Below are 25,849 nucleotides of genomic sequence, written 5' to 3'. Positions count from 1 at the left end.
TATATCTTTCTTAGGATGAGATTGATGGCTATTATGAAGCTTATTGCACATTCAAGAGGCTAATAGACGAAAGCCCATACAAGGTGACCTAGCCTCTTTATTTTAATATAATTCCGTGTTCTTCTTTGGTCAGCTTGAGCATCAGTTCTCTCCTGGTGATGTCATGTCATTTAACAATCAAAGGATACTGCACGGACGGAGTGCAATCAATCGTAATGGAGGAATTAGACATTTAGTGGTAAGTGCTGGAAGTGTTGGAACTGTTATCTTTTCTGTTATTCCTTAGGGTTGCTATTTGAATATTGACTCTTTTTCCAGTAAACTAAAAGTCCTTTCTGAGGAGCTGAATAAGAAAATGATCACCAAACACACTTTAAATGGCTCCTCTTATTTGTGAACCACCAAAATCTTTTAATTTTTTACATCATTATTATACCTTTAAACTTTTTTGGTACACACGTGACTCCACGTGTGCACGAGCCACACCCTTTTAAATCATTTTACGTTACAGCAATGGCGGCAGCAAGGAGGATTTATTTTGCAGCTAGTATTAGGGCTGGACGAGGAGACTCTCATTTATATTACAAGATAGTATCAATCCTCAAAAAATATGGCACTGTACTGACTGAACACGTTGGAGATCCTACATTAACAGAATTAGGTAATGATTTGGTTATTATAATTATAGTTGTAGCATCACGTGATCTATAGGTGACAGTCACATGACTGATAAGGAAATACACAAACGTGACATGGATTGGTTACGAAGTTCGCACGGTACGTTCATCAATAATTTAATAAATAATTATTTAATGTGAGTGGTATAGTCCTTGTAGCCGAGGTAACTCAACCTTCCCTTGGAGTTGGTTATGAGATTGGACGAGCTATAGAGATGAATAAGAATATACTCTGTCTCTTCAGACCGTCCGATACAGAGAAAAGTGAGCCTAAAATTTCGCTTAATTAAGAATTTTTTCTATTTTTGTGTTCATTTATTGCATTAGGACTTTCAGCCATGATAAGAGGAGCAGAGAATGGGAAGAGTGTCATTGTCAAGGATTACAAGCAGGAGGACATTGAGAATTTACTTGAGTCGTATTTTAGTGAGACAGTTTAACTTATTGCACTTGAGATGCATGCATTGAAATAACAATGAAAAAGAGATGATTAAATTTGCATTTTATGATGATTTATAATATGCTATATAAAAAGTTGGAGCTATTTCTTGCAACATTTTATGAATGTCTGAAATTGTTAAATTTTTTTCTAAATGAAAGCCCAATTTAAAAACTTATTATTGCTGATGTATGGTCGTTACATGTACCATTTTTACAAATTTATCAACCAATAAAAGAGACAAGAAATAGTGGTGTTACTTTGATAAACTTTATAACCAAGCTCTTCTCATAATCTTAAATCTGCCAATGAGAGGACTAATCTATAGTGGTTGGCAATATCAATATTTTATTGATACAAACCATGTATTATACAGTATCTATGTACAAACGATATATGGTATTGATTCTTATCAGTAACAAAATTATCAAAGAATTTGAAGGTTCTTAGTCTGGTGCCTGCCCCTAAGGAGACTAGAATCAAACTATCAAATTCTTCGACAACAAAAACCTGCACAAGCACTGTAGCTCACCAAAAATAATCTTATGGAGTTTAAGCCACCCCAATTTGATTCCTTGTTTCCCATTTCCCACCCACGTTGCTATTCATTATTGTGGTTTTGCATTGGTTATGCAGCAAGCAGTTTAACAGCTAATAATGCATAAATTTAATGAATGTTCACAAGTCTAAAGGGAGGAAAAACGTTTTCTTCAGTCTCAAAATATTAAATTATAATTTTCACATTGTGCATCCTTATAAATTATTATTGTTCATTTCATTTTTTTTCATAAACATTGAATGACTTGTAATAGAACACCCTGTCCTCTGCATGAAGCTCCTTTGAGAGTTTCTCATGATAATGGAACACACTAGAGGGTGCAGGTCGGGTGTTTTGTAGCTCCCAGTAAACAATGCGTCCACCTGGAGCCATAACATTGGCAACCGATTCACAAATACTACAAGATACTTCTTCATTAGTATACTCAAATATATCAGACAGATTAGCCTGCAGTGAGAGATAGAGTAGCACATGAATCACTAATAGATGCCTACTTTAGTCACTGTTCCTAATGGTATCTGCTTCACTTGCTCTTCAATTGTGCTGGTACATACAACAACTCGATCTATCAACCCCTATAAAGGAAATTTAAGGAATGATCAATTGATGCTCATGATCTCTCTGCTAACTTTAAGCTCCTCATAGTTGTCCTTTGCTAGATATGGAGCTGCAAAGTTTGGTTTATTAGCAGGATCATATCCCTTCATCCCTCTATTGAACAGACTGAAGTAAAAATTGTCATGAGCCGGTATGTTTTCTGCCACAACAAAGTATCTTTTTGCGAATGCTTCTCCAGCCTCATCAGATTCTATCTTAGCATGTTGAAACTGAGCCTCAGAGCGTCTTTTTTCAAGCTTCTCTTTTGAGAAATACAAACTACAGGAGATGTGTATAGTTATATACTCTAATAAAGGTGCTGGTATACTTGCCTTATCAAATCCTTTAACTCTTTTAATGGAAATTGATTAAAAACTTTTCTCTGTTCTTCAATTGACTGACTCTCAAAGAATGCATCCAGCAGTTCAGATGACACTACTTTAGGTAGATGCTTCTCATTGAATACTTTTAAGTATTTTTCTAGTGTTCCTTCATTGGCAATGCCAGACTCAATGACAGAAAGATTGGAGTCCCAAAATTCCTGTGTATGCATGTACATGAGTGCATCCAATTTTTTAATACTCCTCAGTAATTAGTAGATACAATACCTGTGCATATTTAGGTAAAGAAGGCTTGACTGACTCATAGAGCACCAACCTGTAGTAGTATAGTAGTATTATCAAGAGTATCTTATATCATCATTATGGTATGCCGCATGCAAGCCTTGCAAGAGAATAAAGCATGCATTACATATGAGTACCTTTTAGTCGATGGAGCTTCACCCAATAGCTGAAGGAACTTATCATGAGATAGAGATATTCTTATAGCTCCCAGTTTTAGCTCCAGCAATGCATTCTGAGCCAGGCTCATATCAACAGCATCTGCATGCAAGACATAATATAAATTTAATTAGATCTGACTTGCATATTTTCTTTGGCTTCTTCAGCAATACATTAAGTACATTGTCTCCAGAGCTACAAAGAATTGTAATGAATTTTGTCACAATTCTAAACTTGACAGACCCTTACTACCTCGTTATAGATAGCACCACGTCACTGGGCTGTATATCAAGTCCTTTGCAAAGAATAACACAATCCTCCCATACTCGACTGTAACGTATGACAGTGAAATCTGGCTTAACTGTTATCTCACTTTTGAGCTGCTCCCCTTCTCGCTGGCTGCTTTCCATCCTTGACAAATTATCGACGAAAAAAGATTCGGCCCTGCGGCAATCTTGTGCGCATGCGCATTGCTTAAAAATTATTATGGTTGCATGCATGATACTGCAACCACAGCTGAGGTAACACAGCCCAGGCTTCCCTTGGACTCCAAGGGAAGCCTGGGCTGTGTTAGGCTTGGAGTTAAGTATAAGGTTTGAGGGCTATAGAGTTGAATACCAATATACTCTGTCTCTTCAAACCGTCCGAGAAAAGTGAGCCTAAAATTTTTGCTTAATTAATTAAAAAACTTCCATTTTTGTGTGCATTTACTGCATAGGACTTTCAGCCATGATAAGAGGAGCAGAGAATGGGAAGAGTGTCATTGTCAAGGATTACAAGCAGGAGGACATTGAGAATTTACTCGAGTCGTATTTAGTGAGACAGTTTAACTTATTGCACTTGACATGCGATGCAGTGACATAACAATGAGATAAGAAAAATGATTGAATTTGCATTTTATGATCATGCTATATGTATATGTACAAAGTTGAGGCTATTTCTTGCAACAGTTTATGAATGTCTGAAAAATTTGTTGAAATTTGTTCTAAATGAAAGTCCAATTTAAAAAAATTATTGCTGATGCATGGTCATTACATGTACCATTTTTACAAATTTATAAACATGTATTCATTAAGGCCTCAATAGTTATTGTCATCTCCGCACTGCAGTGGGCCCATATCTCAACTCTTGGTCAAACTGTTCAGCCGCTAACGTCCCATCAATCCTCTCACAGTTCTTGTTAAAGACAGAGTAGGCACTCAACTCCTTTGGGTCTCTCTTGCTCCCTCGAAGGAAGCTGTACATCCAGTAGAAGAGGGAGCTTATGAAAAAAGCAACCCCAAACTCAATTTCTATGAAGAACCCAAGTAAAAGTAACCAGAGTAATGTCTTGAGGCCAACCACCAGCCAACTGTTGGAAGAGGAGCTGGTTTTAGTCTGTGCTTGCTGAGTCTCTGGTGCTGCTGGTGAAGGTATTGGTGAGTTGGTTTCAGTTTTCTTTGTCCTTGAGATGGTGATGGGGCGGTTTGTGTTAGCATCATCATCATCAGTCTTTAGAATGGGGTCAGTGAGATATTGCTCAGTTTGGGTCTTTGAGGCTTCACTGGTTTCCTTCTCTGTCTCTTTTCTGTTCTGTTTCTGTTGCCTGTAAGCTGAGAGCCTCTCCTTGAGACTTTGAAAATTTTCTTTGCTACTGGAAGCCATTTTTAAAAGGTTAAAAATGAAAATTAATTATTGTTGTTAATGAGCCACGCCCATGTTTATTTTTTTTCATAAACATTGAATGACTTGTAATAGAACACCCTGTCCTCTGCATGAAGCTCCTTTGAGAGTTTCTCATGATAATGAAACACACTAGAGGGTGCAGGTCGGGTGTTGAGTAGCTCCCAGTAAGCAATGCGTCCACCCGGAGCCATAACACTAGCAAGTGACTCACAAATGCCACAACACAATTCTTCACTAGTGTACTCAAATATATCAGACAGATTAGCCTGCAGTGAGAGATAGAGTAGCACATGAATCACTAATAGATGCCTACTTTAGTCACTGTTCCTAATGGTATCTGCTTCACTTGCTCTTCAATTGTGCTGGTACATACAACCACTCGATCTATCAATCCCTATAGGAATCATCAATTGATGCTCATGATCTTTCTGCTAACTTTAAGCTCCTCATAGTTGTCCTTTGCTAGATATGGAGCTGCAAAGTTTGGCTTATTAGCAGGGTCATATCCCTTCATCCCTCTATTGAACAGACTGAAGTAAAAGTTGTCATGAGCCGGTATGTTCTCTGCCACAACAAAGTATCTTTTAGCTAATGCTTCTCCAACTTCATCAGAGTCCATCTTAACATGTTCAAACTGAGCCTCAGAGCGTCCTCTTTCAAGCTGTTTTCTTGAAAAATACCAGCTAAAGGAGAGACATGTTGTTATACTCTAATTAATAAAGGTGCTTGCTTATTTGCCTTGTCAAATCCTTCAACTCTTTCAATGGAAATTGATTAAAAGCTTTTCTCTGTTCTTCAATTGACTGACTCTCAAAGAATGCATCCAGCAGTTCAGATGACACTACTTTAGGCAGATGCTTCTCATTGAATACTTTTACATATTTTTCTAGTCTTCCTTCATTGGCAATGCTAGACTCAATGACAGAAAGATTGGAGTCCCAAAATTCCTGTGTAAACATGAGATGAGTAGTGCTTGTAATTTCTTAATAATTAGCAGAATACCTGTGCATATTTAGGTAAAGAAGGCTTGACTGACTCATAGAGCACCAACCTGTAGTAGTAGTAGTACGGTATTATGCTTACAAGAGAATAAAGCATGCATTACATATGAGTACCTTTTAGTTGATGGAGCTTCACCCAATAGCTGAAGGAACTCATCATGAGGTAGAGATATTCTTATAGCTCCCAGTTTTAGCTCCAGCAATGCATTCTGAGCCAGACTCATATCAACAGCATCTGCATGACATTCCAAATTTAATTAGATTTACTAGATAGTGACTTGCATATTTTCTTTGGCTTCTTCAGCAACACATTAAGTACATTGTCCCCAGAGCTACAAAGAATTGTAATTAATAATTTTATCACACCTATTGATTCATAATAGTCCCGCTAGCCAGACCATTCTCTAGGCTGGGAAATGGTCTGGCTAGCGAGACTAAGAACCACAGATATAATTATGATAGAGTTCAAAGTTACTACCTCGTTATAGATAGCACCACGTCACTGGGCTGTATATCAAGTCCTCTGCAAAGAATATCACAATCCTCCCATACTCGACTGTAACGTATGACAGAGAGGTCTAACTTAGCTGCTATCTCGCTTTTGAGCTGCTCCCCTTCTTGCTCCATCCTTTGAAAAATTATAATTAAAATTGCTCCAGGCCCTTCCTTTTTTTACCGACCCTGAGCAATAAAAATGGCCGCTAGCGAGGAAGTCCCTTTTCCTGACTATCTCAGCCACTGTGGAGAGCCAGACAAATCCTGCAAGGATTTCATCATGCAGCAAACTATGATGAGAGTTAAGGATCCCATGAAATCACTGGATTTCTATACTAGAATATTAGGAATGAGGTAACAAAGAAACTTCAAAGAGCATTGAAAGTTTGCAATCTCTCTTCCTCTAGGTTGCTTAATAGATTAGACTTTCCTGAGATGAAATTCAGTCTTTATTTTTTGGGTTATGAAAATGCAGAGGACATACCAACTGACAAAGATGAAAGGCACAGTTGGACCTTCTCAAGAAAGGCAACAATTGAGCTCACACAGTTAGTACAGCATTCTTTTAATGTGTAGTGCCAGTGCTGCTGTATGCCATGGTGGAGCTTATAATGCATTATTTTCTATCTCATTATTGCAGTAACTGGGGGAGTGAGACTGATCCCAACGTAACATATCACAATGGCAATACAGATCCAAGAGGATTTGGTAATAAAGCATGCACTGACAAGAAATAACACTTATTTTGATGACACAGGGCATATTGGTATATCTGTTCCTGATGTTTACAAAGCCTGTGAGAGATTTGAAGCCCTTGGGGTTGAATTTGTAAAGAAACCTGACGGAGGTGAGCCTGAATAAAACTTTACCATAAGTACATGCTTTGTTGAGCAAACTTAAGAAATACTACATTGTATTTGATTAGATTTAGTTTGCATGATAAAAGCATGTAAAGAAGGGAGATTTTTCATAACTATGAAATACTGTTCATCATAGTTTTTGGTCTGATTTTTAGCAGCTTTAAAAATTTATTAAAAATACGATCTTGATCAGAACCAGTTCAAACTTTCTACACAACATAAGAACTTGTATATGTATCAGAAAAAATTATAAAAAAGGGGAATTCTCTCCTAGTCATTTTTGGCAAAATTTGGTCAAGAACCCTGTACTATAGTACAGGGACTTTGGCCCGATTTTGGAGCAACTTTAAAAATTCATAAAAAATACAATTTTGATTTAAATGTGCTCAAACTTTCTACACAACATAAGAACATGTATATGTATCAGAAAAAGTTATAAAAATGGGGAATTCTCTCCTAGTCATTTTTGGCAAAATTTGGTCAAGAACCCTGTACTATAGTACATTGTAGGAGGGAACTGAGCCCTTAAATAAACATTTTTTTTAACAAAATAGATATAACACAGGGATAAATAGTAGGTTAAAAAAAAGAGATAATAATAACGGAAATAAGTGAGAGAAAAATAATAAGATAAAATGAATAGGTTAGGTTAGGGTAAGACGAGCTTCTGAGATAGCTCTGCAGAAATTGTTTGAATCAAATGATCTCATTCTGGAGCGAGATCCCCTTAAGCACCTACTTTGGCCCGATTTTGGAGCAACTTTAAAAATTCATAAAAAATACAATTTTGATTTGAATGTGCTCAAACTTTCTACACAACATAAGTACATGTATATGTATCAGAAAAAGTTATAAAAATGATGAAATCTCTCGGACCCATTTTTGATGAAAATTGTGTTTTTTCACATTCATAAGAAATCCAATTTTGATTGATCAGCTTAAATACTGGTAATATAATTTTATAGTTCTTTCTTATGTTAGGTAAAATGAAAGGGCTGGCTTTCATTAAAGATCCCGATGGCTATTGGATTGAAGTCCTTAGTCCGGGCAATAAAATATAAGACAATAATTTAAACTTGATTTTAGAGTGAAAAATTATATTTTGTTTAAATGAATGAATACAAAATAAGATTAATATATAAACACCACGAAAATAAGTATTATAATGTTTCTTGAAACAAACACAAAGTGCACGATCCTCTCATGCCATGCACTGAATCACAGAGGAGTGTTATAGAATTTAATGCTCTCATCTAGTGGTACTTCTTGAAGCGATGGTGATGCTGTGAAGTTGCCTTTTGATGCCATCTCCTGATCACTGTTACTACTACTAATAGTTGTGTTGCTAGCCGACTGACTTAAAGTACTTGAGCGGGGAGTAGAGGCAAGGGTATCACCTATAACATAAAAATGATAAACAGAGCAATTTGAATAGTGAATAAAAAAGCAAGGCATGCATTTATAAGACAAAGAAATGAAGTATTGTTATACTAAAATAGTCCTACCTGATACTGTACTCATGCTTGAGAGAGTTGACACTGTCGACAGAGTTGACATTCTATTCCTATCGCCAAAAGGTACAGCCATTGAAGAGCGCGGGGATATGGGGATATTGGAAGAATATGGAGAAGGAAAGTTTCTACTGTCTCTCTTGTTACGAATGTACTCAGCAAAATCTTTGAGACTTGTAGCAGAACCAACTGATGAAAGAGACTCCTAGAGGAGACACAGAGAAAGAAAGTGTGTGTAGAGAAGGATGAATGGAAAAGAGGCTTCTTACTCTTGATGTTGATTCAGGAATGGCCATAGTCCTGTTGGCAGCAACAGAATGAACTCTCTTCCTCATGCTGTAAGAGAGAGGCCGTCCTCTTGTCAGTGTTGCAGAGCCTGTTGTCATTACTCCAGACATTGCTTTGGTTCCATGACTTTGTAGGTTATCATCTAATGCATAAAAAATTATCATTAAATTGCTATTAAAATTCCAAATTGTCAAGTTAATTCTACCTCTTAGTGTTAGCATATGAGCAAAGAATAGATCCCAAATTTCCTGTACCCACTGCTGCTTCTCTGAAACAGTTTCAGCCTTCAGTATTAAATGTGCAAATAATAATGGTAATAATTCCTGATGCACACTGTCTCTTACTTGAAGGCAGATAATATCTTTACGTTTTGTCATCTCTAGAGCAAACCTGGTTTCGTGACCTGGAACTTGTTCTCTCAGCATTAATTCCGATGTCTAAAAATGACCAATTAATTTATAATGAACATACTCAAAACAGCACAAAGCACAGCATAAATAATAGCTTGTATACTAAAACATACCCTAAACATCATTTTAAAGTCGTACACTTCTGATCCAGTTGGTCCAGCCCTTGCTCCTTTCCTTGTCTTTGCAAAGAGGAGGGCACTCTCAAAAAGGAACAGTTTTCTCTTGTGTTTTGTGAAACCATCCACCAGTATGAGGTCACCCACTCGTAGTATCCTTCCCAAGTGCTCTATGTCCCCAGTGTATCCTTTCAGTGACTCAAGAGCTAATAAATCATTGCCATGACGCAGTACAAAGTCAACCATTTTTAACGCTTCCTACAAGAACAGCAACACTGATTAATAATAGTATATAGCTATAATGGACTATTACCTTTAGCTTTCCGAAATATTCTTTCTTGGCTCCTTTCTGTACTTCGTGTACTTCCTTTCCTTTCGTCGAGTATTTCACCATTTCCTATCATTATAATAATAATCTTTTAGTGAGACAAAGAGATAGCAACATACATCAAGGAACTGCTTGTACTTGGTCATGCGTTGAATTGGCTTTATCATGTATGCATTGACCAGTAACGAGTCTCCTATCTTCTCTTGCAGCTCCTATAATATAGAATGAAAAAAGAATTAGTAAGTTTTATTAATGTGTGTCCTTACTCTAAAGAATTCATCTTCCATAGCAATGAGTTCATCTTGTTGGGGCTTGTTCTTAAAGTACATTGCATATCGTAAAAATTGCTAAAAGAAATATTAAAATAAGACTTTTAAAAGATAGGTTTATGTCTTCTAACCTCTTCGTGATCAAGGAAAACAAGTCCCATTTTGATAGGTGCTTTGACACACTTCTGTATCCTGGGCAGCACAGTGCTAGGAGAGACGTGCAATGATAAAAAATGGTTATCTACCATGCCTGGGTATTTCAAACTTACTCTCTACTAAATTTCAAAAACTCTGGTAAGAGTCCAAAGAAAATCTCGGATTTGCCTCTCAAGCTGGGAGGAAGCTCATTGTCTTTTAGAAAGTGAGGCACATAGTTCTATAATATTAAGGCCATCAGAAACAGGTCCTAGCAAGGTAAATACAACTGAGCTTACAGCAATAATATGCTCCAAGTCTTTTATGTATACTTCTTCTGTGGTTAGTAGTTCTTCCATCAGCCTTCTATATAATTATTATAAAGAAAAAGAGCAAAGATTAGTACTGTGGGCCTGTAACTGTGATACACTATCAGCACTAAGCAAAAAAAAGGATCATCTAAAAAGGACAAGTTCTCTTGCAAGCAAATAAAAAGATGAGGACTGCAAATAAAAAGATGAGGACTGTCTTGAAAAAGAAAAAATGGCAAGCTACTCTCTGGTAGGAGCCATGGAAGTGAAGGGAAGGGAGAAGAGGAAGAAGAAGAACACTACCTAGAACCTACAGAAAGGTAGGGAAACATCTATATAAACCCTATGGACCTGAGGCATCTCTACCGTGCGCACAGCAGCGGGAGTCACCAGTAACTAAAGAAATGAGAGTAAGGCAAAACTTCATACTAACAGATCTGATCCGGGGACGATCGATGCTAGAGAAAGAAGAAAGCCACAATCACTTCCAAACCTTCATAGTGGAGGAGTATTTATATAGGCATGGTGAAAGTTTATCTAGAGCTATTGTGGGTTTGCATGCAACGCGGGAAGGGGCGGGGAGGATCATGAATATCATTAAAAACGTGCCTCCTATGTTTTGCATGTGCTGTCTGGGTTTCTATGTCTTCAGGATTCTCTTCAACCTAGAGAAAAAGTTTTAAAAATCGTTAAAAATTGCAGTAAAGCTTTAAAAACTTACAGTTACATCGTCAAGGCTAACTGGCTTGGTTTCTTCCTCAAATTTAAAATTAGAAGGACCGGAAATATCAGGTTTTGGGGACTAAAAATTAAAAAAAAATAATGGTGCATTTGAAAGTGAGCACAGGCACTCACAGGTAATGGTGATATAAGTTTCTGTCGGCTCTTTCTTGTTAAGCTCCTCGACCTCTTCAAGCTACCAGGCCCATCCCCATCAGTCGATTCATCAGGTGCCGAGTAAGACCGGGAGCGAGCCTCAGGAAGATCTAATAGATCCAAAGTAGGTGGAGTCTCGGTCCTGTCCACCTCACTCAGAAACTCTAAAAGACTAACACAGTCCTCATCGCTCCCATTACTGCAGTTGTTACTCCCACTACTGGCCCCCCCTTCTCCTTCGGCCTCCTCTTCCTTAGTCTTCTTGTTTATCTTCTTGTCCGTCTTCTCAAGGAGGTCCAGTGCTTGATTTGCTCTCTTGTCAACGTCCAGTACACTGACTTGGACTGCCTTCCCGTCGGTGCTCAACCGACGGTTAGTCCGTCCCAAGTATTGCTCGGGATGAAGCGAATGAAGGTCGACGGTGCCCTGGTTTGGTGAGGAGGATGGAGATGCTTCAGGCTCTTTCGTCATTTCCTCGAGGAGCTTGTTATAAAAAGCAAAGCGATCGTGAAGCTCTTTGATCCTATTGAGTGCAAACTCAAAGCCTTCCTTGCTGGTCCACTGACTATCCATTGACGCAACAGCCTCCGTAAGGAGAGATATCTCTTCGGTGCTGGGCGGAGGGAACTGGGCCTGGAAATCATCCAACTGCTCCTTAACATCACCAGCATCAATGAGTCCCTGGTCTATGCTCATTATGTCATAATTACTCAGGAAATCTACTCCTTCAATGCACCATGTTAAACACTGGAGAAAAAAGATCGGAGAAGAAATTCTAACTTAAAGTGTATACCTAATTATTTAGCTAACCTTTTCCATTATGTTATGGAGACTCACGGCGTTGTCAAGAAACTTCTTTCTCTCTTTCATTTTGCTTTTAAAGTCGAACATTTGTCCTTGTATTTTTTCTGCCACGTCTTTCACGTCGCATCCCAAATGCTTCAGGTTGTCAAGCTCAGAAGCATTCCTCAATAGTCTGTCTGTCTTGTTCATAATTTGCTGTAAAAAGAGCAAAAGTAGGTTTGTAATTTGCAGCAGTGGAAATTGTGAAAGTTTGTCCACTAAAGATTACATATGAGAATTAATAATTATTATTATTATGGTGATTTTTAGAAGACTGTCTCATAAATTTTTGTGCTATTAATTGATGAGTGAAAGGTTGGATATTTATTTACTTTGGTGCTTTCTTCAAACTCGAGCAATTCAGTGATGAGAGCTTGAGCTACTTCCAAGGACTCTCCGATCTCAGTATGTGTCTCAAAGAACTCCTCGGCATACTGCTCAAACCAGTCAAGAATCTAATAAAGAGGAGCATTAATAATAATAATAAAAGAGAGAATGGACAAGTAAAAATAATAATATTAAAAATAATAATCCCACAAATACTGTAAACCCAAATAACTAAATGACCTTTATCTTTAACATTTTTTACAACTAAGGTAACCAATTGCAGATTGACAATCAAATTTATGTCCATTAAATTCAACGAAAATTAGGTCAATGATTAAAATAGTTAAAATAAATGGATAGTACATATACATGTAATTATCAATGGATTTAGAGTAAACTGGCGACAAATTATGACAAATTATCAATGCATACATAACATTCCACACAATAGCTAAAATAAATGGATTGTAATTAGTAATGGATTTACAGTAAACTGGTCACAAATTATAAAAGCATACAATACATTCCAACCACATTTAAAATTACCAAGAGGGATGGAGGGAGAGAGAGGAGGGAGTGGAGACATTACCTGCTTTGCTTCGTGTTCAAATTTCTTCTTTTTGAGATTAGCTTCTAATTTCTCGTTCCGATCATGCCAGAGTTGATCCAGTCTTGATCTGACACTCTCCACTCGACTCATTAGTACATCAACAGTGTCCAGCGTGGCGCTAAAGTCTGGATTATCCTGGAGTAACTCTTTGGAAGGAGAAGACATCCTTTCCTTGATCTTCTCTCCTTCTGATGCAAGCTCCTCAACGTGAAGGTTCTCAAACGTCTTCCTTCTTTGCAAGTGGTGGATTTTTAAGCTCTCCTCTGCTTCCTATATTGAAACACAATCATAAGAATCTCTTTAATGAGTAATGAACAAATTACGTCTATTCTTCTCTTCTCTATTTACATGTACATATTTCTCACACAAAGCATGCTAAGTAATGTAGCAGTCGACTTTGAAACTTAAAAATTGATTTTGACCAGAAAAAGCTCAAAATTTCCCCACAACATGTAAGAACATGTATATAAAACAGAAAAATCTCCTAGACATTTTTGATGAATTACCCTGTACTAGGCTACTAGCATCACTAAGTAGGAAGCAATAAGTAGAAAGCTATATGTACAGTAATTGGCTCGTTTTTGAAAATGCTCATAGCTTGAAAATTACTTGTCAGAAATAGCTCAAACTTTCTACACAGCATAAGTACATGTACATCAATATGTATCAGAAAATGTAATAAAAATTTGGGGTGATTTTGGAGCCATTTTTGAAAAAATATGAGCTATAGCCTTTGCTTTTTTCAAAAATTGGATTATTTTAAAAATGCTCATAACTTGGAAATTATTTTTCGGAAACATCTCAAACTTTCTACACAGCATAAGTATATGTACATCAATGTGTATCAGAAAATGTAATAAAAATTTGAGGTGATTTTGGAGCCATTTTTGAAAAATATGAGATATAGCCTTTACTTTTTTTCAAAAATTGGATTATTTTTTAAAATGCTCATAACTTGAAAATTAATTTTTGGAAACATCTCAAACTTTCTACATAGTATAAAGACATCAGTATGTATCAGAAAATGTAATAAAAATTTAGGCCCAATTTTTGGTAAGACCACAGGCTATAGCCAGATCTTTCTAAAAATCGGCTTTTGATTTTTTTTCAAAAATCCCAGGATGCTCATGAATAAAAAAATCTACTAGCTGGCAAAAAAAATTATATTCGAAGAAGTTCTAAATATTGTACTATGTGCCATTGATATGACAGACAAAATGTAGCCAGGGACATCATGACTACGTAACAATGACGCCAAGATCAACTCTAAGAATGTTGCTGTAATAACGAATAATCCATAGAAAATAGTAATGAGATTATTTAATTGTTACGGAACATAAAATATGCTGAAATAATAATTATCATTAATTATATTTAGGAAATCAAACGAGACAAAGCGTCTGTCCCTCCCTAAATTAGTCATAAAACGTACATGTACATGTACATGTAAGAAAAAACAATAAAATAACAATAATATAATAATAATAATAATAATAAGGATATAATAATAATTATGATGGGGTTAATGTCACAATTTAAACTGGTTATATGTCATTCCTTTTTCCATAACTATGGTTATGTGTACAAGCATACATGTACATGTACAATTGTACATGTACAATTGTACATGCTTGACATACCTTCAAAGTATCCGGTAGGTCTTCTTTGGTAAAGGGAGCAATGGCTTGAGCTAATCTCTTAGAGACACCAACCACATCACAAATGAATGGCTCCACTTGCTGGAGGAGAGAGAGGAAAGAGAGAGAGAGAGAGGGAGAGAGAGGGAGAGAAAGAGAGAGAGAGAGAGAGAGAGAGAGAGAGAGAGAGAGGGAGGGAGAGAGAGACAAATTGGTTTGATGACAAACTCTCAGTGGATTATCTCTCAAAAGATGAACCACATCAAAAGAAAAAACCACAAAAGTTCATTCAAACACTTCTCATTAGATCACGCTAGCACACTGCATTACATTCCCATACTCTCATACTCGTACCATTCTGAACCGGACCCAGTCCTGATGAATGTAACTGAAACTTCCACCAAACTCCTGTGTGAGCTGATTCTGAGGAATGTCTTCAAACAGCTCAGCAGATGAGCCTTTGAAGGAATACTAGAAAAGAACAGAAACCAATAACAAAAGAATTACCAATAACAAAGAACCAATAACAACTCTCCCTGTGTGTGGTTTCATACAGCAAAACTAACAGTAATTATTAATTGGTTTTTAAGTATGCATAAACATCAAAGATAAACTTGTGTGAGCTTTCTCTCTCTCTCTCTCTTTAAAACAGGAACAACATTAACAGAGTAAACAAGTCTGCCACTATTGCAAACATACTGGACCCAATTTAATTTACACAATACACTCAGATACTATACTATACATGTAGTTCAATTAGTACAGGCTTCATGCATCTGTGTGTGTGTGTGTGTGTGTGTGTGTGTGCAACCACAAATATTAGTCTAATTTCTATGGTACAACTCAGCAAGACACAGGTACTATAAAGAGTATGGGAGACACTCGTGCAGTGTTTTCTTAATATAATTAACTACAGATCATTAATGTGTTTGTAGTATAGTCATTCCAGCCATTAGTGCATGCATGTCCACTTACTGGTAAAACTAGTTTAGGTGTTGGAGATTCTGGTACTACTCCAACCTCTTCTTCTTCTCCTTCCTTGGCAGGGGCTCCTTTATCTTTGCCATTCTGTTCAATGCCATAAGCCCATTGGAGTATGTTAGTGGACTCAATGTTGCGAGAGTTTGAGAGAACGTATACCATGTGGATGACTTTACTCTCAATCTGAGGGAGACAGGAAAGGAAAGAGAGAAGGAGAGAGAAAGAGGGGGAAGAGGGAAGAAGAGAGAGAGAAGAAGAAGAGAGGAGAGAGAGAGAGGGGGGAGGGAGAGAGAGAGACAGGAAAAAGGAGAGAAAATAGAAAGTTTTACATAAAATCCCTTTCAATTCATTAAAAATCAAGAGCATACTTGAAAGTTATTCAAAGCCATTATGATATTCTTCAAGAAGAAGTCATACATTTCATCTGCTGCTATGACGACGGTAAACTTTCTCTTCCTGATTTCCTCACTACAAATGACACAGAGTAACATATTGTTTGTTATTACCAATTCCAATTAAAATACTTGCAAATTAGCAGCTGGCAGATCATAATAAACAAACCAGCCAATACAATGCAGGCCCATAATTAAGTACATACCCACAATAATTGATATAATTGCCTCCATATGTACATGTACAGGACAAATTACATGTACACTCCATGCAGACGCCATGTTTGATGACGAGAGTTTAATTTATTTAGCCATATTCTAGGAAATTGTTTTGACATGATAATAATAATAATAATAGATTTTCCAATGTCAGAGTTTGGTTAAGCCCACATACACACTCTCTTTTATTTTCATTTCAAACAAAGTCACAGTATCTCACCAAAATAACTGAGGGCAAAATGGTTGGAAATTATGTCTATATAATCTCAGCCTACTCTGCATTATACCATACATGTACATGTTTATGCAAGAGTCTTAATCTCAGACACAATAGTTACAGCTAGTTCACAACTGAAGCCCAATACATAAAAGGGAGCTAATAATCATAATTTGAGCTATCCAGCAGTCCTACAAAGGAACCAGCTATAGGCCTAATCGCCCTCTTACTCCCATCACATGTAAGACACATGTGTACACATTTCCTCATGGGGGAAGTTTAAAATAGCTTTATGTGTACAAAATTGGCATTAGCATCACCAAATGTACCATTAAGGCTGGGAAACACAAACAGTTAAGCTGAGCTAACACACACATTTAGGATGCACCGATCATACCTGTGGGCCAGATCATACCTGCGATCCATAATGGTCGAGTAACAACCATTCTTACTATTCTTTGGAAAAATGATCTCACTCATAACTCAGCCTCCTCTTATCAAAACAATAATTATCGCTGTTGATTATTTTGAATTTACATAGGGTTACACCTCAGAATAATAATGTCACAGCTATCATTAGAATACTAATCCCATTAGGTCACTTCCCACACGCCCAGTGGCTATAATAATGTGTTGATAGTCCCCTATTATACTGTGGATATAGCACTTCCAGTTAAATCAGTTAGATCACTCCTTGGAAAAGCCTATAGGTCACGTCACATCACTGTGAAGCTGGGTTTGTAATATAACGCAATGATAAACGCAAGAATAGGGCCGAGTTCTGGTCACAAAGCAAATATTCTGAACCCAGCTTAATGGCACTTATTAATGACACCTCCATATTATGCATAATTAGTAATGCAGTAGCGTTACTAAGTAGGATTCACCCCCAAACAAAATGGCTGCCACGACTTTTGCAGCCTTGCTATAATTATTGTTATCGACACATACAGGTAGATTAAATACACAGATGTAAATCAGCAATTGACAGGTGCATTAAAACATACACACCAACAGAAAATTGATTATTAAGAGAGAGGTGTTTATGGAAATGGATTTATTCATATTACCAACATCTAGTAAGTGCTAATGCACTAAAGGTACACAGCGTGTGGGTATAACAGTCATAACAGCCTGTGGCCATTGTAAGCAAAAGCACTTTCTAAATGCAAAAGTACAGGAAACAAGCACTCCATTATTATTATTATTATTATTATTATTATTATTATTATCATCATCACACTTAAGCCGCAAACACAAACATTATGAAAGCACAAACATTATGAAAGAAAGGGAGAACCCAAAAGAGAATTATAAACAAAATAGAACAAGAGAGAGATAACTATTATCATTATTATCATTACATGTACAATTATTACTATTGCTAGCTCTGTACCTTGGTACAAACGTGAAGTACGAAAGCATGTCAGTAATCTCATCATTCCTTAATTCCATGAGCATGTCAATATCAGCATCCACTGGCTGGACAATGGAGAGGATAGGGCCATTACGATTATCCCTACCACCTTTGAAATGGGGAAGTACAGAGGGGGAGGGAGAGGAAAAGAAGGATGGAAAGATGGAAGAGTGTTGATGACATAAAACAACTTCATTATTTTTGATGTGGCCACTCTTATCATTTATCAAGTCCTTAGCTCCTCCCTGGCTGACCTTTCTCTAATAATCACATATCATTCATTCTCCTTACCTGAGAGAAATACCATCCCTGAGAGAAGATAGTCCAGAGGGATTTCCACTGACCTCTTCCTAACTGTATAAAGAGAAGCATTTACTCTATCCAGATCTTCTTCTTCCATTTCCTCTCTTTCTTTCTTTCTCTCTCTTTCTTAAAAAAAGCTGACACCAGCACTGTCTTTCTCAATGCACAACCCACATAAGTATTCTTTCCAAGTTTGTCTAACAAACTATCTAATGCAATACCATACGGCGAGTAATGTAATGCACAACTGGGTCCCATTAGACAGCTATGTTGACAAACAGCTATCAAGATATACAATAGCACGCAGCTTGGGAAATTTAACAAGCATGCCTTGACACTTACTGGAGCACAGTCGAGCTGTTTTCTCGAATTTTTCCTCGTCCATTTCCATGATGTCCTCTTCCTCTTCTTGGCTCTGCTCAGCGGTCTCTTCTCCAGGCTTTGGTAAGCTGGTTAGTTGACCCGTTGGGTCGTCTCTGTAGCGATTAGGGGCTAGACCTGACATTGCACTATGCCACTAGAAGCACTTCTAATCAGTGTTATTATCAAAGCAAGTACTTTTTCATTATTTTAAGCCAAGAAGAAACAAACTTTTATATTGCATGTGAAGTAGGGTGGGACAAGAAGGCGGGGCTGTCATATCCTAAACACCCACGCAGACTATTAAAAATGATGGCGGCTGAGAGTATCGACGAGGTCGAGACACCCAACGAGACTACGAGAGAAGAATCCACTAGTATTATAGTGAATGAGCGAGCCATAGACGTACCGGATGCCTTGAGTGAGGGTATAAAATACGTCCAGTACACCTCTGAGGCTCAGATGCCCGACATAATAAGACTGATGAAAGCTGATCTCTCAGAACCTTACTCCATTTACACGTACAGATACTTTATACACAACTGGCCGCATCTTTGCATATTGGTAAGGAAATTACCGTGTAGGGGGTATATTTTCCAAAGAAAATATTTCACAAAAATCACCTTTCAATCTACCTTAAGCCTACTATTATTTGCGTCTACTAATTTTAGTGAAATCAGCAAAAGTCATGTTTAGCGTTACTAATTTTAGTGTTTTTAACCAAATTAACTATAAATAATAACCATTATAATGAATAATAATTATTTTGGCGTCTATTTAATTAGCAGTTTAAAGCTCTCTCGCTAATATAGCTAAATTTAGTAGACGCTAAAAATAGTAGGCTTAAGGTATTCACAAGAAGAAATTTTGCATTTTTCTTTAAAATTTTAAAATTTTCACGAATTTTTTAAAACTGCAAAATTAGCGAAATTAAATCTCTGTGAAATATACCCATTATACGGTACATAGTCATTGTAGGCCAGGGATAGCTTTGGTGTAAATAATGCACCTCATATGTGTTCATGTTATTTTTCATTTAGGCATATAGTGAGGATGAAAAGTGTGTTGGAGCCATTGTTTGTAAAACAGAGTCCAGACATTTCTCAACCAACAGAGGATACATTGCCATGCTAGCCGTCGACAAAAACTACAGAAGAAAGAAAATTGGTAAATTTAGAGACTCGAATTTTATGTATGTGTTACATAATACCTTTCATTCTCTCTCTCTCTCTCTCTCTCCTTCTCTCTCTCCCTCTCTCTTTCCTTCTCTCTCTCAGGCTCAAATCTAGTTAGACGTAGCATAGAAACAATGATCACAAAAGATTGTCATGAAATTGTTCTTGAGACTGAGGTAACCAACATGGCCGCACTTAGCTTATACCAGAACTTGGGTTTCGTACGTGACAAGTATCTCCATCGTTATTATCTCAACGGAGAGGACGCTTATAGACTGAAACTGTGGTTCCCTAATGCTTATAACCAGCAGTACTGATTGTAGTCTCATGACTATACTGATTGTTGATTATTTATATTGAATAGTCATTTTTATAATTATTGATTTATCATCAATTTAAATCATAACATTGAAAGCCTTATTGTGTCTACTGGTTAATAAACAGAGGAAATTTAATAGTGATGGGCGGTATCGGTTCCAAAGTATCCGGTTCCACAGTTCTGGTACTTGATTTCCTGGCACCGAATCCTGAAGTAATATCGACCGAAGTTTCGGTTCCGGAAGCCACACCCAATAAGCATTAATTAACTATTATAACTAGTAATAATAATTATTCATAGATAATAGAGTATAAATTAGATTATACTCTAATATCTATGTAATTATTAATCAGCTAATTATTATTCATAAATATTGAGTGATTATTAATTAAAAATGGCTACATGTGGCTATTCCATGCTAGATACTACAGGTAATCAGAACCATACCTCAGTACCATCAATACTCTCAGGTGAAGTACTCTGTATTGAACCAAAATGGAAAAATCTGGTACCGCCCATCACTAAAATTCAAATGGGGTTTACATTAATACATCTATGTCTTTACTCTTTAGTACAGGGTTGTATTATATTAACCCATTCAAAAATTTTTCCATTGGTTCCAGGTTCAATCAGCTTAAAGTGAGACTGTAGGTTTATATCCAGTGTTATTTGTAAAAGCTATCGTGGGTTGCATGGTTGTGGCTAACACTTTGTGTACTGACATAAACTGTATTGAAATAATAATTACTAAAGGGCGTGGTTATGAGGTGGGTGTGTCTTACTTTAATTAAAGATGGTGGTATTCCCGCTAGGAAAACTCCTTTATCTGGGAATGAAGCAAGTCACTAAACCTATAGCAAACCAGCTTAAATCAACTGCCAAGAGAAGCGAGTTCTTCCGCAGATATATCTGTATCCCTCCCGCTCAAGGCAAGTAACTAACGATAATAACAAAATTTAGACTACGCCTACTCAAACACCCACGCATAAAAATTATTGTTAATTTTTTTTCATTACAGGACTACACAGATTAGAAATGTTTGTCAAATTTAGACTAATGGGTGCCAAGGGGTCTGTTGAATTCAAGCCCCTCAGTCAAGAAAAAGCTGTAGATTTAGGGGCCGAGATGCTTGGAGAGTTTTTTATATACATGACGGCAGCTAGCTATATAGTCTATGAATACTGGAAAGGAATACAGAAAGATAAGGAGAGAGACAGCACTCAGGATGAGCAGGGGACGTCTCTCGATTTATTGGAAGAGAGAATGAGAGCTATAGAAAATGAGTTGAAAAAAATGTCTGAACAGTTAAATGAAACAAAGAGAGAGGCGACGAGACAGACAGAGAAAATAGATCCTAAAAAGAAATAATAATGATAATAATAATAATAATAAATTTTGTGATTTGCTGTATCATCAATTTATTTATTGCTGTTATTCTCAATAAAATTCAAATTTATATTATTCAAATCTACTTAAAGAAGAAAAATATAAATTTTAAATGGTCATACTTTATGGGCAGGATCTTGTATTTCGAACAGTTTCGAGTGATTTCTTCATAAATTGCTGCAGTGCGCAAATTCTGGCATCAATCTCCTGTATCTCCATAGAATTATCATTCACGTTTGAGTCTATACAGCAATATTGGGTAGGGAAGAAGAATAGTGTATCATCAAAACAAAATGTAACACGGACCATTATGAATGTCTCTTCTTGACGATCTGCCTGATGGAGTGCTACTAGTAACTGCATTAGCCTACAGTACATGTACAGTAATTGAGAATGGAATATCATACAAGTCCTCATGGAAAGGAAGGATAGAGGCTCTTCACTCACTGTGATTGGACTGTACTTTGCTTGACGCGTTAGTCTCTTTGTGCCTTTACTGCTCTCAGTTCTGTGGTAATGAGACGTTAATTAATAATGTCAAGTGTATCAAGTCTTAACAAAAATTTGGCCAAACACCAAACGCTATAGTCTTTGGTCATTGGCCGAATTTCTGAGCAATTTTAAAAATTCATAAAAAATCCAAATTGAATTAGAATCAGCTCAAATTTTCTACAAAACATAAGAACATGTATCAGAAAAAATGATAACAATAGAAAATCTCTCCTATTCATTTTTGATAAAGTTTGCAAAGTCCCTTGTATAGTACAGGGACTTTTACCCAATTTTTGGAGCACACTATGCCAACATCCCGTGGGGAAACCCTGTTTACACATGACATACATGTACATGTAATAAATATTATTTAGACATTCAGACCTTTTCTTATCACTTTTATGATGAGTCGATTTCTTATTATTATTATTAACGTGATATCTGCTGCTCACATGCTGATACACTCGTACATTCTCTTCATCATCAGACGATGTACACGAAGAACAACTGCTCCTACTACCAACTGTTAAAAAAGAATAATAATTTTATCGTACATCATACATGTACATGTACATGTACCTGATGATGATCTGCTTTTGCCTAATAAGGGGAGGGAGACAAAATGAGCATTACATGTACATAATACATTATAGTCTCTCACCAATGTTAATTCTTCTTGAACTGTTAAGTGATGAAGGAGAAGGGCGAGGAGGCAGTTGACTTCTTTCTGCCGAACTTGATCTTGAGCCATGTCTACTGCATAAGAGAATAATAAAAATTATTATTAATAATTTAATACCAGCACACAAAAAATATTTTACCCCAATCTTCTATTGACCTCTTCTTGCTGCTTACGCTTGTTAAGGACGTAGCTGTAGAGAGGAGAAAGGAAAAGAGGTTATGTGAATGATGCTATTATCACATGTACATGTATATAAGATTACGAACCTTGTTGGATCAAATCGTTGAAATGACTTGCCTATTAAAAACATGTCATTTCTCTCCTTCTCTAATTTCCTCTCACCTTTTGGCGATGGAGTGCGAGATCTCGTGTTACCTGTTCCATGTCGATATCTTTCTCTCCTCCCATGATCACCTCCTGTGTTGCTATTAATGCAACCTTCGGCTGACGAGGAGCGATATCGTTTGGTGAACGGCCAATCAGAAGAGGCGGGGACGGCTCTCCGATAATTATTGTGATCAGAGGAACCACTGTGAGTCCGCCCACGTACCAACGAGCTAATAATAACAATGGTTATTATTGATTATTATTGCTATATACTATGTACTTTCTTTTTAGTAGAGCAATTTCATTGGTCAGACTCTTTACTCTTGTGTTTAGAGCCCTCTCTGTTGATCTTAGCTCTTCTACCTATCAGGAAAAAAATATGTACATGTACATGTATACCTGATGCATTACTTCTTCAACCATGTTTTTCATTTCGTCCGTTTTCTTTAATAAAACTCTTTGATATTTTGTCTTTTCTTTCAACATGTCCTCCTACAAATGAATCATAGTTTCTGTACACTTTAATCATTTTCATCAACCTCCATATTCTTGATGATCTTCTTCAGTGTTCTGGTATCCTTATTAGATGAACGGTCACTCTCTACTCCTCCTCCTCCTTCTCTCAGTATTTCCTCCATTTCTTCTTGAAGTGCTTCATATGCCGTTTCAAGCTCCTCCTTTTCCTTTAGCAAAGCCTCATATCTAGAAAAAGAGAGAGAGAGGGAAGGGGAGGAAGGAAGGAAAAGAGAGAGAGATACATGTATGGGAGTACGTACGTATGTCAATCATTTTAACTTACTTTCTTTGAAGTTTTGACAAATTTGGTGCCGCTTTCTGCTGCTGAGGCTGCTTGTATGAAGCCTGACAATATAATACAATCCATCTCTCACTCTCCTCTTTATTCTTCTAACCTTTTGCTTGTAGAGCTCAAGCTCTTTCTTTAGCTCCCGAATGGTCTCCTGGAGCATGATAGGGTCAGACTTACCGGCGTAAGGAAGTGCCAATGGGTAATGGATACGATCGAATTCTGCAGAGTAAGTCAAAATAAGATATCTCTTGCTGGGCGTGTCACACGATAATTCCGACAGGCCTCCACCTGAAAGACTACGACTCTTGGGGTTGGATTTACGCTGGCGAAGGTTTTCAAGATCAGAGTATGTGAGAAGCTCTAGGGAGACACAGTCACTGGCCTGCAAATTAATGGAGTTGGAATGAGGTTAATAATGATGTGAGAGGCTTACTTTCTTTATTGCCGACTCCAACATGTTAACAAATACTCTGAATTGCTTGAAATTGCCGGTTTTTCTTGTCAACTCTTCTATGTCTATTTTAAAATGATGAAACAATATATATACATATGATAGGGAGAGAACCTATCTTTTAGACTCACGTCTAGCATCGAACGAGTTTCTCCATTGATCTGTCGTTGTATCGTCTTGGACTTGGACAATCATCTTGTCATTACGTACTTCAAGGTTCACTTCATATGGACGCTCACGAAAAAGAAAAACAGATATAGCTTTATGTTGCTCCTGTTTAGACATGTTGCTTGAAAATTCTTTACCGCCTTTAGGGGCGTGTCTTTTCTGGGCGTAACCTAAGTTTCAGATCACGTCACGTGAGCTATGCAAACGTAACATGACGTAATACCTAATAATAATTTTCCTGCTTTTTTCCTTATTTGGTAAAGTTGACTGAGATTTGTGACATTGTGTTTTTTTCTATTAATAGAACAAAAATACTGATTTGTGCATTGCTCAATGTAATGATGCAGTCAATTAATAACAAATAATATTACTTATTTTTCTGCTTTTTCCTTATTTGGTAAAATTGACAAAGATTTGTGACATTGCGTTTATTTCTATTAATAGCTGATGTGTGCATTGCTGGATGTGAAAAAAACTTCAAAATTTGCTATTCATAGTTTATAGTTCAATGCAATATCATTGCTTTTCCTGATAACCTTCTTGTTGAACTTTGGCCTTATATTGATCAAATACCCTTTTACGTTCAAAGTATTTCACCTATAAAGCATAATAATATATTTATAATTACACTTGTTTACAATACTTTTAGTAGATGGCGAGGCCAGACTAGTAGGCTAGCTGGCTCATTAGTTTAGAGTAATGGCTTATAATTTACATACCCATGATGGGAGACAAACAGAATCATATATCTTCTTTAAATCATTACATGGCATCCTATCCCCAGCTGTATTTTTCCCTTCATTTTCCGCTAAACATTTGTAATAATTATCACGAGCACGATAGCAGTCCTTACGCTGTGCTGCAGTTGGAACTGGTGGAGGCGATGATGAGCTACACAAACAAAAAGGTTACAGAAACCTGTTATATATCATTCATTGTGTCTATTATATATACTCAATTTTCATAATAAGTCCCATTGAGAAACTAATTATAATCAAAATTATAAACCTAAAACGTATCATTATAGTTACATGCCAGGCAAGTCTGAATTACCTCACTGCATGGTAAAGTAAGCCTAACAACAATTAATTTAACATTATGACACATTAGAATGAAAGTTGGACTTTTCTGCAATTATTGTATACACTTTTTTTAATGCTTAACGATACAGAATACAAATCCCAATCTTTTAGTAAAACAAAAACTCTTTGTATAAGAATTTTAACATGCTCAAAGTGACCAGAAAAATAATTAAGTGATAGTCTTTGTCACGCCCATAAAATATCATTGATTATTACCTCATAATAATAATTGTCCCAATCAACGATCTATTTATAGCACTTGGACAGAAACTCCATTTTTAGGGATAAGTCTGACGAGCTATTTTGAGATTTCAAGTATACGGAGTTATACTAGATA

At 36.7% G+C, this 25,849-nt stretch overlaps 10 protein-coding genes and 1 long non-coding RNA gene across 12 annotated transcripts; 6 read left to right on the top strand and 5 right to left on the bottom strand.

Moving 5' to 3' along the window:
* Positions 1-14: 14 nt before the first annotated feature.
* LOC109584095 (gamma-butyrobetaine dioxygenase-like) lies at positions 15-483 on the top strand (the record flags this gene model as incomplete). Its single annotated transcript, XM_019999680.1, has 3 exons — positions 15-83; positions 134-238; positions 287-483. Coding segments are annotated over 3 exons (285 nt in total), but the record flags the coding sequence as incomplete, so codon positions are not given.
* Position 484: 1 nt separating this feature from the next.
* On the top strand, positions 485-1,238 carry LOC100637638 (2'-deoxynucleoside 5'-phosphate N-hydrolase 1-like). The gene is made up of 4 exons (XM_003388451.3): positions 485-661; positions 712-777; positions 828-941; positions 1,005-1,238. The coding sequence occupies exons 1-4, from the start codon at positions 514-516 to the stop codon at positions 1,115-1,117; spliced, it is 441 nt and encodes a 146-aa protein (XP_003388499.1). The 5' UTR covers positions 485-513; the 3' UTR covers positions 1,118-1,238.
* A 555-nt stretch (positions 1,239-1,793) lies between these two features.
* On the bottom strand, positions 1,794-3,481 carry LOC105313683 (uncharacterized). The gene is made up of 8 exons (XM_011407309.2): positions 3,304-3,481; positions 3,197-3,246; positions 3,033-3,153; positions 2,881-2,929; positions 2,605-2,813; positions 2,305-2,551; positions 2,170-2,250; positions 1,794-2,122 (listed from the first exon to the last, which is right to left on the bottom strand). The coding sequence occupies exons 1-8, from the start codon at positions 3,459-3,461 to the stop codon at positions 1,892-1,894; spliced, it is 1,146 nt and encodes a 381-aa protein (XP_011405611.1). The 5' UTR covers positions 3,462-3,481; the 3' UTR covers positions 1,794-1,891.
* Positions 3,482-3,543: 62 nt separating this feature from the next.
* On the top strand, positions 3,544-4,020 carry LOC109584100 (uncharacterized). Its single transcript, XR_002185846.1, has 2 exons — positions 3,544-3,704; positions 3,770-4,020. It is a non-coding gene; the product is annotated as an uncharacterized LOC109584100 (long non-coding RNA).
* A 123-nt stretch (positions 4,021-4,143) lies between these two features.
* Positions 4,144-4,695, bottom strand: LOC105313681 (SAYSvFN domain-containing protein 1-like). The gene has a single exon (XM_011407308.1). It carries the CDS (start codon positions 4,693-4,695, stop codon positions 4,144-4,146), a length of 552 nt encoding a protein of 183 aa, XP_011405610.1.
* Positions 4,696-4,705: 10 nt separating this feature from the next.
* LOC105313678 (uncharacterized) lies at positions 4,706-6,395 on the bottom strand. The gene is made up of 8 exons (XM_011407300.2): positions 6,196-6,395; positions 6,000-6,049; positions 5,832-5,952; positions 5,719-5,767; positions 5,455-5,663; positions 5,153-5,399; positions 5,030-5,110; positions 4,706-4,982 (listed from the first exon to the last, which is right to left on the bottom strand). The coding sequence occupies exons 1-8, from the start codon at positions 6,342-6,344 to the stop codon at positions 4,752-4,754; spliced, it is 1,137 nt and encodes a 378-aa protein (XP_011405602.1). The 5' UTR covers positions 6,345-6,395; the 3' UTR covers positions 4,706-4,751.
* Positions 6,372-8,201, top strand: LOC100636122 (lactoylglutathione lyase-like). Its single transcript, XM_003388439.3, has 5 exons — positions 6,372-6,566; positions 6,620-6,760; positions 6,853-6,920; positions 6,970-7,059; positions 8,054-8,201. The coding sequence occupies exons 1-5, from the start codon at positions 6,412-6,414 to the stop codon at positions 8,131-8,133; spliced, it is 534 nt and encodes a 177-aa protein (XP_003388487.1). The 5' UTR covers positions 6,372-6,411; the 3' UTR covers positions 8,134-8,201.
* Positions 8,173-18,846, bottom strand: LOC105313680 (triple functional domain protein-like). Its single transcript, XM_019999682.1, has 25 exons — positions 18,605-18,846; positions 18,251-18,313; positions 17,939-18,068; positions 16,083-16,182; positions 15,709-15,897; positions 15,088-15,204; positions 14,737-14,835; positions 13,076-13,366; positions 12,492-12,614; positions 12,127-12,315; positions 11,296-12,063; positions 11,162-11,242; positions 11,050-11,105; positions 10,429-10,495; positions 10,264-10,370; positions 10,126-10,201; positions 9,992-10,072; positions 9,845-9,937; positions 9,711-9,794; positions 9,395-9,655; positions 9,216-9,308; positions 9,077-9,155; positions 8,853-9,013; positions 8,578-8,788; positions 8,173-8,469 (listed from the first exon to the last, which is right to left on the bottom strand). Exons 1-25 carry the CDS (start codon positions 18,765-18,767, stop codon positions 8,291-8,293), a joined length of 3,861 nt encoding a protein of 1,286 aa, XP_019855241.1. The 5' UTR covers positions 18,768-18,846; the 3' UTR covers positions 8,173-8,290.
* A 16-nt stretch (positions 18,847-18,862) lies between these two features.
* Positions 18,863-20,217, top strand: LOC100637513 (N-alpha-acetyltransferase 30-like). The gene is made up of 3 exons (XM_003388450.3): positions 18,863-19,186; positions 19,663-19,789; positions 19,900-20,217. The coding sequence occupies exons 1-3, from the start codon at positions 18,932-18,934 to the stop codon at positions 20,112-20,114; spliced, it is 597 nt and encodes a 198-aa protein (XP_003388498.2). The 5' UTR covers positions 18,863-18,931; the 3' UTR covers positions 20,115-20,217.
* A 681-nt stretch (positions 20,218-20,898) lies between these two features.
* On the top strand, positions 20,899-21,484 carry LOC100637385 (optic atrophy 3 protein homolog). The gene is made up of 2 exons (XM_003388449.3): positions 20,899-21,045; positions 21,135-21,484. The coding sequence occupies exons 1-2, from the start codon at positions 20,910-20,912 to the stop codon at positions 21,482-21,484; spliced, it is 486 nt and encodes a 161-aa protein (XP_003388497.1). The 5' UTR covers positions 20,899-20,909.
* On the bottom strand, positions 21,277-25,836 carry LOC100637259 (coiled-coil domain-containing protein 61-like). 2 transcript variants are annotated; one of them, XM_019999686.1, is made up of 20 exons: positions 25,729-25,836; positions 25,150-25,321; positions 24,654-25,027; positions 24,394-24,600; positions 24,245-24,327; positions 23,915-24,193; positions 23,803-23,864; positions 23,543-23,705; positions 23,415-23,495; positions 23,284-23,366; positions 23,019-23,233; positions 22,943-22,973; positions 22,816-22,866; positions 22,656-22,750; positions 22,574-22,594; positions 22,379-22,517; positions 21,950-22,010; positions 21,809-21,869; positions 21,625-21,744; positions 21,277-21,470 (listed from the first exon to the last, which is right to left on the bottom strand). In XM_019999686.1, the coding sequence occupies exons 4-19, from the start codon at positions 24,545-24,547 to the stop codon at positions 21,626-21,628; spliced, it is 1,698 nt and encodes a 565-aa protein (XP_019855245.1). In that variant the 5' UTR covers positions 24,548-24,600; positions 24,654-25,027; positions 25,150-25,321; positions 25,729-25,836; the 3' UTR covers positions 21,277-21,470; position 21,625. The 2 variants fall into 2 exon arrangements, with proteins under 2 accessions (XP_019855245.1, XP_019855246.1); XM_019999687.1 differs by having other exon boundaries at positions 22,656-22,747.
* Between the last annotated feature and the right edge of the window lie 13 nt (positions 25,837-25,849).

The sequence above is a fragment of the Amphimedon queenslandica genome, unplaced genomic scaffold, assembly GCF_000090795.2.
Source record: "Amphimedon queenslandica unplaced genomic scaffold, v1.1 AMPQUscaffold_13248, whole genome shotgun sequence".
Classification (NCBI taxonomy): Eukaryota; Metazoa; Porifera; class Demospongiae; order Haplosclerida; family Niphatidae; genus Amphimedon; species Amphimedon queenslandica.
The sequence above is the reverse complement of the archived record's forward strand: the minus strand, read 5'-3'. Positions and strand labels throughout refer to the sequence as shown.

What these genes read in the sequence shown, in the direction of transcription:
- LOC100637638 (XM_003388451.3), top strand. Translation starts at nt 514, where the DNA reads ATGGCGGCAGCAAGGAGGATTTATTTTGCAGCTAGTATTAGGGCTGGA. An exon ending in TTGGTTACGAAGTTCGCACG is followed by an intron (nt 778 to 827) that starts GTACGTTCATCA and finishes TGAGTGGTATAG; the next exon opens with TCCTTGTAGCCGAGGTAACT. An exon ending in ACCGTCCGATACAGAGAAAA is followed by an intron (nt 942 to 1,004) that starts GTGAGCCTAAAA and finishes TTATTGCATTAG; the next exon opens with GACTTTCAGCCATGATAAGA.
- LOC100637385 (XM_003388449.3), top strand. Translation starts at nt 20,910, where the DNA reads ATGGTGGTATTCCCGCTAGGAAAACTCCTTTATCTGGGAATGAAGCAA. An exon ending in CTGTATCCCTCCCGCTCAAG is followed by an intron (nt 21,046 to 21,134) that starts GCAAGTAACTAA and finishes TTTTCATTACAG; the next exon opens with GACTACACAGATTAGAAATG.
- LOC100636122 (XM_003388439.3), top strand. Translation starts at nt 6,412, where the DNA reads ATGGCCGCTAGCGAGGAAGTCCCTTTTCCTGACTATCTCAGCCACTGT. An exon ending in ACTAGAATATTAGGAATGAG is followed by an intron (nt 6,567 to 6,619) that starts GTAACAAAGAAA and finishes CTCTTCCTCTAG; the next exon opens with GTTGCTTAATAGATTAGACT. An exon ending in GCAACAATTGAGCTCACACA is followed by an intron (nt 6,761 to 6,852) that starts GTTAGTACAGCA and finishes TCATTATTGCAG; the next exon opens with TAACTGGGGGAGTGAGACTG.
- LOC100637513 (XM_003388450.3), top strand. Translation starts at nt 18,932, where the DNA reads ATGATGGCGGCTGAGAGTATCGACGAGGTCGAGACACCCAACGAGACT. An exon ending in GGCCGCATCTTTGCATATTG is followed by an intron (nt 19,187 to 19,662) that starts GTAAGGAAATTA and finishes TTTTTCATTTAG; the next exon opens with GCATATAGTGAGGATGAAAA. An exon ending in CTACAGAAGAAAGAAAATTG is followed by an intron (nt 19,790 to 19,899) that starts GTAAATTTAGAG and finishes TCTCTCTCTCAG; the next exon opens with GCTCAAATCTAGTTAGACGT.
- LOC105313681 (XM_011407308.1), bottom strand. Translation starts at nt 4,695, where the DNA reads ATGGCTTCCAGTAGCAAAGAAAATTTTCAAAGTCTCAAGGAGAGGCTC.
- LOC105313680 (XM_019999682.1), bottom strand. Translation starts at nt 18,767, where the DNA reads ATGTCAGGTCTAGCCCCTAATCGCTACAGAGACGACCCAACGGGTCAA. An exon ending in TCCATAACATAATGGAAAAG is followed by an intron (nt 12,064 to 12,126) that starts GTTAGCTAAATA and finishes TTTTTTCTCCAG; the next exon opens with TGTTTAACATGGTGCATTGA. An exon ending in AAGATATTATCTGCCTTCAA is followed by an intron (nt 9,156 to 9,215) that starts GTAAGAGACAGT and finishes TTAATACTGAAG; the next exon opens with GCTGAAACTGTTTCAGAGAA.
- LOC100637259 (XM_019999686.1), bottom strand. Translation starts at nt 24,547, where the DNA reads ATGTCTAAACAGGAGCAACATAAAGCTATATCTGTTTTTCTTTTTCGT. An exon ending in GAGGTCAATAGAAGATTGGG is followed by an intron (nt 22,751 to 22,815) that starts GTAAAATATTTT and finishes TCTCTTATGCAG; the next exon opens with TAGACATGGCTCAAGATCAA. An exon ending in CAAAAGCAGATCATCATCAG is followed by an intron (nt 22,518 to 22,573) that starts GTACATGTACAT and finishes CTTTTTTAACAG; the next exon opens with TTGGTAGTAGGAGCAGTTGT.
- LOC105313678 (XM_011407300.2), bottom strand. Translation starts at nt 6,344, where the DNA reads ATGGAGCAAGAAGGGGAGCAGCTCAAAAGCGAGATAGCAGCTAAGTTA. An exon ending in GTGGTGCTATCTATAACGAG is followed by an intron (nt 6,050 to 6,195) that starts GTAGTAACTTTG and finishes AATTCTTTGTAG; the next exon opens with CTCTGGGGACAATGTACTTA. An exon ending in GAGTTGAAGGATTTGACAAG is followed by an intron (nt 5,400 to 5,454) that starts GCAAATAAGCAA and finishes TCTCTCCTTTAG; the next exon opens with CTGGTATTTTTCAAGAAAAC.
- LOC105313683 (XM_011407309.2), bottom strand. Translation starts at nt 3,461, where the DNA reads ATGGAAAGCAGCCAGCGAGAAGGGGAGCAGCTCAAAAGTGAGATAACA. An exon ending in GAAGCTCCATCGACTAAAAG is followed by an intron (nt 2,930 to 3,032) that starts GTACTCATATGT and finishes ATACTACTACAG; the next exon opens with GTTGGTGCTCTATGAGTCAG. An exon ending in CATTAGGAACAGTGACTAAA is followed by an intron (nt 2,123 to 2,169) that starts GTAGGCATCTAT and finishes CTCTCACTGCAG; the next exon opens with GCTAATCTGTCTGATATATT.